Source organism: Quercus lobata, chromosome 8 (assembly GCF_001633185.2).
Source record: "Quercus lobata isolate SW786 chromosome 8, ValleyOak3.0 Primary Assembly, whole genome shotgun sequence".
In the NCBI taxonomy this organism is placed as follows: domain Eukaryota; kingdom Viridiplantae; phylum Streptophyta; class Magnoliopsida; order Fagales; family Fagaceae; genus Quercus; species Quercus lobata.
This window is the reverse complement of record NC_044911.1, coordinates 45,914,472-45,927,372: the sequence shown is the minus strand read 5'-3', so window position 1 is coordinate 45,927,372 and position 12,901 is coordinate 45,914,472. Positions and strand designations below refer to the sequence as shown.

Below are 12,901 nucleotides of genomic sequence, written 5' to 3'. Positions count from 1 at the left end.
GAACCAGTTCCACACCGTACCCCCACGTGGGTCCCATTCTACTCGCCTCTTCTTCAAGGGGCTTTTTGGGGGCAGCCTTCAACGAGATGTTGTTCTTCCTTTTGAAGTCTTGGAATGCCAAGGACAGGGTCATCCTCGGCTGTGCCCCCAGGCATTTCAGCCTTTCCCTATTTGTCCTCAACAAATACCTTCCTCGGCACGGGCCCTGGGCCCTAGTAGAGCGTGGGCCGGATCATAAGTTCTCTGACCCCACATAAATTATAAATAAAGTATGTTATATATACCATGTGTGTGAGAGAGAAAATTTATATTATTGGAATATTTAACTTTACTTGTCAATTATTTTTTTGACTCCACCCCTTGCTAAAGACATTTTTATTTAATTAGCTAGGAGCTTAGGACATTTTTTTTTCCTTAATATAGATAAATACTAGGGAAAGTGGAAGTAGGATTTTGAACTACATACTTTGGAGTACTACAAAATACAAATAATACCATTAGAACTTAGGGTTTATTTGGTTGAGTGGATTTTAGAAATGATAGAAAGGGAGAAAAAAAAAGTAGAGAAAATAGGGAGGGAAAGAAATTTATTAGGGTGTTTGGTTGGATAAAATTGTGGGAGGAAAACTGATGAGGCTCGAGTGTTTTTTCTCCATGCTTATTAAAATATTTTTTTTCTCCAAATTGAAGAGCAAACTAAAAAGAAAACAAGAACAAAAATTCCAAACTAAAAAATCCTTGTGAGGCGTGAGCTCCCTACGCATAATTCAAAAAGTCTTTGTCGTTTTATTCGTTTGGCTTTTTTTTTTTCTTTGTTTTTCACCTTTGGTTTTTTGTTTTTTCTTGGTCATCAGTTTCGGTTTGTTTGTTGTTGCTGCTATTGTGTGTTTCTTTCTTCTTCTTCTTCTTCTTTTGTTTGTTTTGTTGAATCAAACTTTTTTTTTCTTTTTATCAACGTATTTTTCAAATAAAACAACGGTTTTGTTTTGTTTTTTTAAATCAACAGTGGAATTTTTATTCTTTTGAATTAACCGGTGGCTTTCACCTCTAATTAATTTATATATATTATATATATATATATATATATATTAAAAATGTTATATACTAACCTGCTCTTTGGTTAAGGGTAGGTTTCCAAAATTTTATGTTATTTTATAATTAAAATTCATAATTTAAAATTTTAATTAAAGTGTATTTTAAAATATTAAGTGTAAATTTTGCTTATTATTATTTTTTCTTTTTTCAATGGGTTATGGAGATATTTTCTGTTGAAAGTGTTTTGGTGCTTGATAAATTTTACATTTTTATTCTAAATTTATCAGTTATTTAATTTTTTACTAACCATGGTTAAACTTTTGAAAATAGATTTTTATAAAAATTTAATATTTCATTACTAATATAAATAAAAGGGAGAGAGTATTAATTTCTTCAAATCTCAAGGAAGTTGAGCATTTTTTCTCTTTAAGTTTGAGGTGAAGGTGTTATTCTCCCAAATCTCAAAAGAGGAGAGGAGAATTACCCCCCAAGATATTTATGTCTTGAGAATATGTAACTAAAATCTGTATGTGTTGATATACTATTTGTCACAATAGTAAAAGTATAATCTGAATTTGTTAGGGAATTGACATCACTATATATTTACAATATTTTTAAAAATGAATATATATTTGCAATCTGAAAGACCCACGTGATGTGAATCATGTGATAGTAGTGCGCGCATAAATATATATTTTTTATGTCATCGAACCATAAAGATAGGCATATTAATTGTTATTCTAGTGTCAAGTCTAGTCTAGATATAAAGAGAATTTGTCCCGATATAGGAGTACCTTATTTTACGTGTAGTTCACAAGTACAGTAAACTGTTAGATTTGCCATGTGGTTCAAGACTCAATAGCTTAGCTAGAATCCAACGGCCAAAATTAACGAAGTGTCCCACAAGCTTCAATAATGCACTTGCAGGGAGTCACGGAAGGTGAAACTCTTATAAAATAAAGAGCAATGATAGAGTTGTCGGAGCAAGTTGGCTCCTATGGGATTGGAATGTACTCCGCGATGCTAGGTAGTGGGACCGATGCCGATCTTGTTGAAAGAACTGCCGTCGGCAAAATGGTAAAAGAATCATATCATATATCATCAATATATATATATTAATATATATATATATATATATGATATACCCTGCAACAACAACAACAACAACAACAACCAGAAAAATTGTTGCGGCCACAATCACCAGGAAAAAAAAAAAAACCACAACTACCAAAATCAACCCAGAACCACCGCCAAATCCACTACCAAAACAGAAAAACAAAGACAAAAACAGATCAAAACAGAGATTGGCACCACCACCGATTCGCCCACCAGCCGACCCACCCACTACCACTGATCCGCCAATCACCATCTCAACCCACCCACCGCCATAACCCATAACCCGAACCCACCCATCAAACCACAGCCAAAAAAAGTGAACAGAAAAAAGAAAAAAGGAAAAAAAAAAAGAACCCAAAGCGAAATAGAGAAGACAGATGAACAGCGGCGTCGAGTGGTGGTCTTTGGTGAGATCAGTGGAGTTGAGTGGCGGCCATTGGTGATCGGTGTGCTGTGGAAGATGAATAGAGAAGACAGAGATGAGAGAGAATACAGAGATGAGAAGACGGAGAGAAAGAGAGATATATGTGATGAGGAGAGAGAAAACGAAAATAAAATAATAATATATATTATGCAACATCTGTCCGTACCGTGCTAAAATTGTGATGGTACTGTAGCATGTTGCAAAAGTTTAACACATTTAACACATTTGATAAAGGGGCATTTTTGGTGTTTAGTGTGGCAAATGTGCCAAATATTTGGCATTTGGCACATTTGCCACACCTGCGTGAATGCTCTTATGTTATTTATTTTTATTGATAGATAGGCAATACACAAAGGGAGAAGCCAAACCCTTATGATGTTGATCAAAAATAAAACTGAGAACTCTTACGATTGAGATTATTCTATTAGTTGCAACAACAAACAGTACCATAGCCATTAATAAATAATAAATAAAATTACGTACGAAAGCAATCAAAAACTATGTTTTTACAACTATATTCTATTTCTAAGCAAATATTTTAATTTTATACATATATCAAAGCACAGAGGCTACAAACAAATGTGAAATTCTAGTGCTACAATCTAAAATCTATATGACTGAACTGAGTGTAGATACCTCTAAATTTCATTTTCCTTATCATATTATCATATTTCATATTTTTCCTACCTTTTTGATAAAACACTGTCTAGTTGCTATGGTTACATTATCGACAATTCTTATCCCCATTCTAGTTCCAATTAAGTAAATCTCATAAAGGAAAAGAGTATAGTGTGAGCCAATTTAGTAAAACAAAAATCAAAAGAGAAAGAGAGCAAAATGCGACTTGCACCTTACAATATTTATAATAATAATAAAATAAAAAAAGCTAATATATTCAAACCATTTTATACTTAATTAGTTTCCCAGCTATGAAATATAATGTATATTAATAGAAAATTTATTACAAATTATGAAATATTTATCTTAATAGCTAAGCAAAGCATGTCTTAAACAAAAAATAAACTAAAATCTAGAAGGCTTAAATATTTATGCATTCAACTATTTACCAATTTTTTCTATCTATCTTTTAATAAAATAAAATAAAATAAAAACTATTTACCTATTGTAAGGCCGGATTAACAGTATATAGGAGGAGAACAATGCAGCAAGGATTCAATCAATTCATTACCTTGTCGAAAGTCCAACCAAGTATGAAATAGAGTAAAAGTAAAAACTTCTAGTACATGAAACATAAGGTATTAGAGTATTTGGCATGAAAGAATGAAGCCTTCCCTTTTGGTCAACGCCTGTACTACCTTTGAATCACGTTGTTTCCTTGGAGTATCAATATATCGTATCGTATCATAGCCTGATCTTTTGATCAACTACTGTTTAGGTGGAATAGTAAAAAAAATATTTTCTCCGTTCTAATTTATTTGTCTTCTATTCTATTTTGAAATGTCTTAAAATATTGTTATATTTTTTAAAATAAAAATTAATTAATTTACTAATATTCATATTATACCCCTATTTTATTTTTAAAACTATTTAAAAAGAAAACTAACAATTATTTAAAAAATTAATCTAATTGAGCCACTTTTTTAGTTGCCTCATTAAGAATAATTCTTTTAAAAAAAAGTTGATAAATTTATTTAAAGATAATTTTGTAAACTTATACATTTTTATAAGGTAGACAAGACAATAAATGATATTTCTTTAAAAAATTTGACTTTTCAAATAGTACAAATAAATTGGGACGAAAAGAGTATTAGATTCTAAACGCACATTAGCAAAGAGATCTCTTATGATTATTGTGTCTAGATTCTTGAAATATGAGAATGCAAGGAATGTGGACATGCCTTGTGATTATTGACTGATTGTGTCTCTTTGGTTTTTATGCAGCGCATAAAGAACAGGCTTCCCGTGGGTTGGGAGAGTAGCCGCCTCTTCACTCTCCTTTAGTCAATTCGGATACCAAATCATATATCTATTTCGGTCAATTCGGATACCAAATATCTCTTGGAAAGAGGTGCAGAAGTTTTGGCAATTGTGTCTCTTCGATTTTCATACTTTGGCACAAAAATTTAATAAGTTAGATAAGTTACATGATACAAAATTTTCTAACAACTGAAATTTAATTGAGAATTTAATTGAATTTTTTCTTAGTTTAGATTTTAAATATATAATATATATGATTATAAATTATAAATAAAGTATGTTTTATATACCGTGAGTGTGAGAGAGAATTTATATTATTGGAATATTTAACTTGTCAACTATTTTTTTGACTCCACCCCTTGCTAAAGACATTTGTATTTAATTAGGAGAAATGCTAACGAATACTCTTAGGGTATTGGTTAATAATCAATTTAAAGAAAATTTTTATAGGAAAAAAAAACAATTAATCTTTTGACAACTTTTTTCATTTTCCATAAAAGTGGTGTCAAAACTTTCCTAAAATAAATTATTAACTATTGTTCTAAGGACACTCATTAGTATGACCCTTTAATTAGCTAGGAGCTTAAAGCAATTACATCAGTTTGTGCATAAGATTTCGTCTATTTTACACTTAAAACCTACTTTTTCTATTTTACACTATCATTTTTACAAAACATTCACATCAGTTTATTTATTTTACAAGATATTTCAATAAAATATTCATTCTTCTCAATTTTTTTATTATTTCTCTCAACCACCTTTACATACATACATACTCTCTCTCTCTCTCTCTCTCTCTCTCTCTCTCTCTCTCTCTCTCTCTCTCTCTGTGCCCATTTTTTCTAATTTGTTTCTCTCTCTCTATACCCATCTCTCTACCCCTCTCTATACCCATTTCTGAATAGATCACCTCTCTCTCTCTCTTTTCTACCTTCTCTCATTCTTTCTCAAAAACAACCAACCCAACCAGCCGATCCACAAACCTCTCATTCTTTCTCAAAAACTACCAACCCAACCAGCCGATCCATGAACCACGCTGACCGGACTTCTTCACCGGCCAATCCACGAACCAAGCTCCATAACCCTCTTACCGATCCAACCTCCCAGGTCATTTTCTCGACCCATCAACCTAGATCGCTCGCCATCAATGGCTTTTTCTACTGCTTCGTTAAGCCTCACACTTTTCAACCCACCTCTCCAATATCGCCGCTCTCACCCACAAGCACCGATCGTTCCAGTCAAGCACCGATCTATCTCTCTGTTAGTTTGTCTGTGTGGGTTTGTTTGTGTGTGGGTGTGTTTCTGTGTTGATTTGTCTGTGTGGATGTGTTTGTGCGTGGGTGTGTTTGTGTGCATCTGAGGAAAAAGAAGATGAGGAGACTGAATTCGTTGTGCACGGAGAAGAGAGAGAAAAAAATGTGCGAACTAAAATTAATAAAATAATAAATACACATGCTATAGTAACCGTGCATATATGCACGGTTACTGTAGCAATTGTGTATTTATACACAAGTTTACACCCACTGATGTGAGTGATTTTTTGCTCAAATTGTGTAAAAGTAGTTAGTTTTTCCATTTTGCACATTTATGCACAAACTGATGTAATTGCTCTTAGGACATTTTTTTTCCTTAATATAGGTAAATACTAGGGAAAGGGGAAGTAGGATTTTGAACTACATACTTTGGAGTACTACAAAATACAAATAATACTATTAGAACTTAAGGTTTATTTGGTTGAGTGGATTTTAGAAATGATAGGAAAAAAAAAAAAAGTAGAGAAAATGGGGAGGAAGAAATTTATTAGGGTGTTTGGTTGGATAAATTTGTGGGAGGAAAACTAGTGAGGCCCGGGTGTTTTTCCTCCATGCCTATTAAAATATTTTTTTCTCCAAATTGAAGGGCAAACTAAAAAGAAAACAAGAACAAAAATTCCAGACCAAAAAAACCCTTGTGAGGCGTGAGCTCCCTACGCATGGTTCAAAAAGTCTTTGTCGTTTTATTCTTTTGGCCTTCATTTTTTCTTTGGTTTTCACCTTTGGTTTTTTGTTTTTTCTTGGTCATCAGTTTCGGTTTGTTTGTTGTTGCTGCTATTGTGTGTTTCTTTTTTTCTTCTTCTTCTTCTTTTGTTTGTTTTGTTGAATCAAACCTTTTTTTTTCTTTCTATCAACGTGTTTTTCAAATAAAACAACGGTTTTGTTTTTTTTTTTTTTTTAAATCAACGGTGGAATTTTTATTCTTTTGAATTAACCGATGGCTTTCACCTCCAATTAATATATATATATATATATATATATAAAATGAAAAAAATATTTTTTTTATTTAATGATTACTGTGGGCGTCAAAAACTAGCATTAAGATTTGGCTTGGTGAGTATATGACTTGGACGATTAATTTAGAATAAAGTTTAGTTACAAAATTGATTGTAGTATAAGACTATAACATTACTCGATATTTTTTTATTGAAGGAATTCTGACAAATCCACTGTTGGATTACATCTTTTTCTTATATTCTCCATACTTGCAAAATTTCTAGAAAATTAAAGATCAATAGCTATGTCATCAATAAATTGTTTAATTTGCAAATTTTTATAATTTAAAATTATGCTTAAAATATAATCTTATATATCATATAATAAATAATATCTTATTGACACAAAATTTGACATGTGTATTATGAGCGTAAAGAATATGCAATTCAACAATTAGATTTTCAACATATGTAGTTGTGGGTACCTAAGGCATGCTTGGCAACGTCCTAGGCATGCTTGCAACGTCCTAGGCCGTCCTCGGCATGCCTTGCAACGTCCTCGGCATGCTTTGCAACGTCCTCGGCATGCTTGACAACGTCCTTGGCCGACCTAGGCATGCTTGCAACCTTTGCGTCCCACATCGAAGGAAAACCCCCCCACTTTCTGCCTTATAAGCTGTGAAGCAAAGGGAGTAGTGTACCACTAAATCTCTCTGTGATCACAAGAGACTTGGTGGTACACTACTCCCTTTGCTTCACAGCTTATAAGGCAGAAAGTGGGGGGGTTTTCCTTCGATGTGGGACGCAAAGGTTGCAAGCATGCCTAGGTCGGCCAAGGACGTTGTCAAGCATGCCGAGGACGTTGCAAAGCATGCCGAGGACGTTGCAAGGCATGCCGAGGACGGCCTAGGACTTTGCAAGCATGCCTAGGACGTTGCCAAGAATGCCTAAGCATGCCTTAGGTACCCACAATAAAAGGGCCCTTTTTGGTGTGTGTTCCTTGGATGGACGAATTTTTAGGCCAAGGGCTTTTTTGCCTTGTAGCCTTTTTACACCGCACCCTTTGGAATCCCACATCAAAAGAAAACCCCCCCACTTTCTGCCTTATAAGCTGTGAAGCAAAGGGAGTAGTGTACCACCAAGTATCACAGTGATACTTGGTGGTACACTACTCCTTTTGCTTCACAGCTTATAAGGTAGAAAGTGGGGTGGTTTTCCTTCGATGTGGGATGCAAAGGTTGCAAGCATGCCTAGGTCGGCCAAGGACATTGTCAAGCATGCCGAGGACGTTGCAAAGCATACCGAGGACGTTGCAAGGCATGCCGAGGATGGCCTAGGACGTTGCAAGCATGCCTAGGACGTTGCCAAGCATGCCTAAGCATGCCTTAGGTACCCACAGTAGTAATATTTATTTTATTGAGTAAAGTTGTAGCCTTAGGTTATAACTAATTTTGTAGCTAAATTTTGTCCATTACTTTATAAGATGTAAGGGTAAAAACTCCACATTGGGAGATCTAAACAACCAGTTACAAAATGACAAGAAACAAAAGAAATGTTTTATTGATACAGAAACTACTTTCCCGAGGTATAAGGGATTGGGTTTAAAGTTAAAAAACTCTTAGTCCTATTCTGCTATTACTTTCTTCTCTCTCAAGTTTTTCTGAAACCCCCTTTCTTGTTGCACATCCTTTCCTTTATAGACACCTTTCCCTTTCTTCTCTCTCTAGCTGGCTTGCTTCCAGCTGGATTCAGGGGATACTTGCCCAATCACCCATCTGCTTTGCCATCCTTTCATCATGAAATAGGACTTTTGGGGGGTGTTTCCACAGTTTAGGCTAGTCTACAAGCATTTAATGTGAAAGAGATTAGGTAAAGAACATCTCATTCATTAATGCGGAGGTGACTGACTCTGTGATCCTTATCTTTTCGTGGCATTTCCCGAAGCGAGTTTAGTGATGGTGGCATCTTGGATCAAAAGGGACTCGGTTACCCATGGTCCCTTACACATCTACTGTAGGAAAAGCCCTACTTACTACATCGAATAGGAGCCTTAGCAATGGTAGATAACTCGGATCTCTATGGGATCTATTATGGGGAGTTATCTTTTATTACTCAGGCTTCTTCACTCCTATCCATATCTTTGGGTCGGGACCATCTTTTAAGACATGATCTACTAGGCCTTTGGCTCTTGGCCCAGGCTCAAGTTCATCCCTCCACAATTACAAATATATATATATATATATAATTTTATGTAGTAATGGGACCGATGAATCTTTTTGCTCAGACGAACTAATCAAACATCTCTGTCCACATCTCCACATCACTGACGAATGGAGGAAAGCCATTCAATGTAGTAGATAATACCTTGGACAGTTATAAGACCAACTGTATAGACCGTTGGAGGCCTATTAAAACCTACATTACTGAGCATGGAAGCATTACCAAGAGAGGCATTAAAGCCACAATAAAAGCCACAACGGCTAGATGCTACGGAACCATATATAAACACTCCACAGAACCAATACAAGGTACACACAATCAAAAGATACGCCATAACTCTGATCTCTGATATTCTCTTGAAACTTCCATACACTGACTTTATCATCGAAGATTCTTTGGCTGGCACCACACCGGTGACCATCTAAAGAAGGCTTTGTGCGACATTTTCAGGAATATGGACGAGGTTGCTGGCTCATCTGGACGATTCCACTTGACTGAAAATTTCTACTTCATTAGTTTGGCGCTGCCTGTGGGGATGATATTTTCATACTTAGGTTCGAGAACGTAGTTCCATTCAACTCACAAGTCTAGATGGAGCCCAACACTCCCCAGGATTCTGCAACATTTGCTCTACAAATCCAAACACTCACAACCAACGTGGAAGTGCTTACCCGACAAAACCAAGAGATGAGGTTGCGGCTGCAGCAAGAGGAGAACCAATCCAGGACTAACCGGGACAACGATGGGGACACCAAAGAAGGGATGAACACCGACGACCTGCCACCCCACAAGAACTGAGCTCAGACCTTCTCAGGGAAATGAGAAAAGAGATGGACGAGCTGAGGAGTGCGATAAAGGAAAAAACAGACCGAAGTTTAGACAATATGGTCAAAAAGACAGATTCACCCTTTACCACGGTAGTCTTAGAGTGCCCAGTGCCCTCGAAGTTTCACCTACCACAACTCAAACCGTTTGATGGGTTGAAGGATCCTTTGGATCATCTTAACATCTTCAAGACAACTCTGGGTCTCCAACAGCCACCTGATAAGATATTATATTGTTCCTTCCTAACTACCCTCAAAGGAGTTGCGAGGGAATGGTTCACGAAGTTACCAACTTCGTCCATCGATGACTTCGAGCAACTGAGCAGCTCCTTCTTATGCCATTTCGTCGGTGGACAACACCCAAAAAGGCCAGCAGACCACTTGCTTACAATTAAACAAGGAGAAAAGGAGACGTTAAGATCATACGTGAAGCATTTCACCCGAGAAACTTTAGAGGTGGATGAAGCGGATGACAAAGTGCAGCTGACGGCCTTTAAAGCTGAGTTAAAGTCCAAGGAGTTTGTGGTCTCGCTCGCGAAGAATCCCCTATGGACGATGGCAGAAATGCTCCTGAAAACTCAAAAGTACATGAACGCTGAGGATGCTTTAGTGAGAATCGAAGAAGTCGAAAAGCCTAATAAGAGGGAAAGAAAAGGGAGATGATCGGAGAGGACGGAAAAGGGAGCGAGCAGATCGTCAAAGTACTGATGGGAACAAAAGGAAAGATGACAAAACTCCTTGAATGGTAAAATTCACTCCTTTAATTATGCCTGTTGATAAAATTCTGGCACGGATTAAGGACGAGCACTACCTCAAGTGGCCAAGGCCACTACACTTATCACCCAATATCCGTGACAAGAGGAAATACTGTCGTTTTCATAAAGATCACGACCATTACACAGAGGACTGCAGAGACCTAAAGGAGCAAATAGAGGAACTCATACAAAGAAGGAAGCTACAAAAATTTTTAAAGAACGGAGATTCCAACAAGCCCAGGGACGATGGTAGAGACAAGCCAGAAGCCTCTCCAAGGAATGACAACCACAAGCCACATCGTCAGTAGAGTGCGATAGAAGAAATAAAGACTAGCACAAGAGGGCCATCCATAGGGGGGTCGTTTAGATCTCTTAAGAAGTCATACTAGACACAGGTGAACAGCATCCATAGGATACCACCCTTAAAGCAAAGGTGGACGAATAGGGATATCCTGTTCTCAGAGGAAGATGCTAGAGAAGTGAAGCAACCGCATGACGATCCCTTAGTTATTATGCTTATGATAGAAGGGTTTAATACCAGAAGAATCCTCATAGACAATGGTAGTTCCGCAGACATCATCTACCTTTCCACTTTTCAACAGTTAAAGGTGTCCCCTGAGAGGCTGTGTCCCTTTGACTCCCCCCTCGTCAGCTTCAGTGGAGACAGAGTGTATCCTAAAGGCATAGTGACACTGACGGTCATGGTGAGGGCTTACCCGAAACAACCGACTCGTCAATTGGACTTCCTGGTAGTAGACTGTCTATCCTCTCACAATGTGATCATCGGGAGGCCCAAATTCAATCGTTGGAAGGCAACCACGTCCACCTATTGCTTGAAGGTATAATTCCCAACAGAAAACGATGTAGGCGAGGCAAAAGGAAATCAAGTGCTGGCCAAGGAGTGCTACCAGGCCATGTTAGCTATAAAGGAAAACCATACATGGATAATCGAGAAGAAAGAAGAAGGGAAAGTGGAAGCCCTGGAAACAGTGGAGTTGGTCGACGGAGAAACAACAAAGACGACCAGGATAAGGACGACTTTGAGTTCCGAGATGAAGTCGAAACTAGTCCAGTTCCTTAAAGAGAACTTGGACGTCTTCGCATAGAGCCACGAGGACATGTCAGGCATATCCACAAAGGTCATCCAACATAGGTTGAACGTGGACCCCGAAAGGAAGCCCGTCCAGCAGAGACGATGAGTCTTTGCTCCAAAACAGACTAAGCTATCACAGAAGAGGTCAACAAGCTATTATCGGTAGGCTTTATTCAAGAGGTCTACTACCCAAATTGGCTCACCAATGTCGTCTTGGTGAAGAAAGCAAATGGGAAATGGAGGATATGTGTAAATTTCACGAACCTAAACAAAGTCTGCCCGAAGGACAGTTTCCTTCTGCCAAGGATAGATCAGTTGGTGGATTCCACAGTTGGACATAAGCTATTGACGTTCATGGATGCATTCTTGGGGTACAATCAAATAAAGATGGCTGAAGAAGACCATGAGAAAACTGCCTTCATCACGAGCCAAGGGCTTTACTGTTATAAGGTAATGCCCTTCGGACTGAAAAATGCAGGAGCAACCTACCAGAAGCTAGTAAATAAAATGTTCAGCAAGCAAATCAGGGGGAACATGGAAGTGTATGTGGATGACATGTTCGTCAAGAGTAAGAAAAGTCTGCTCATCTGGACGATCTATGAGAGACGTTCACCACACTTAGGCAGTACCAAATGAAGTTGAACCCCAGTAAGTGTGCCTTTGGAATAGTCTCAGGGAAGTTCTTAGGGTTCATGGTGTCCCAAAGAGGGATAGAAGCAAACCCAAAGAAGGTACGGGCCATACTTTACATGACGTTGTCCAAAGCTTTCAAGGAAGTCTAGAAACTCACAGGAAAGATAGCAGCACTCAACAGGTTCGTCTCCAAAGCAACGGACAAATGCTTGCCCTTCTTCAAGACACTGAAGCAAGCTTTCGCCTGGACCAACGAATGTGAAAAATATTTCCAAGAACTCAAGCACTACTTGAGCAATCTACCCCTTCTAAGTCCATCCAAGGAAGGGGAAAACCTGTATTTATATTTAGCAGTGTCAGCAACAACTGTGAGTGCAGCCTTGATTCGAGAAGAAAACAGGACATAGCTCCCAGTCTACTACGTCAGTCAAGCCTTCTAAGGGGTAGAAGCCAAGTACCCACGAATAGAGAAGATTGCATTCACATTGATTGTAGCCTCACGCAAGTTACAACCCTACTTCCTAGCGAACCCCATCTTGGTGATGACGGACCAATCCATTAAGAAGTCCATGAACAAGCCCGAGGTGGCAGGAAGGATGGTCCAATGGGCAATCG

The 12,901-nt window shown here is 37.6% G+C and overlaps 1 protein-coding gene across 1 annotated transcript; it reads left to right on the top strand.

Annotated features, from left to right (window-relative positions):
- Positions 1–9,865: 9,865 nt before the first annotated feature.
- LOC115956956 lies at positions 9,866–10,468 on the top strand. Its single transcript, XM_031075217.1, has one exon. It carries the CDS (start codon positions 9,866–9,868, stop codon positions 10,466–10,468), a length of 603 nt encoding a protein of 200 aa, XP_030931077.1.
- Positions 10,469–12,901: the final 2,433 nt, after the last annotated feature.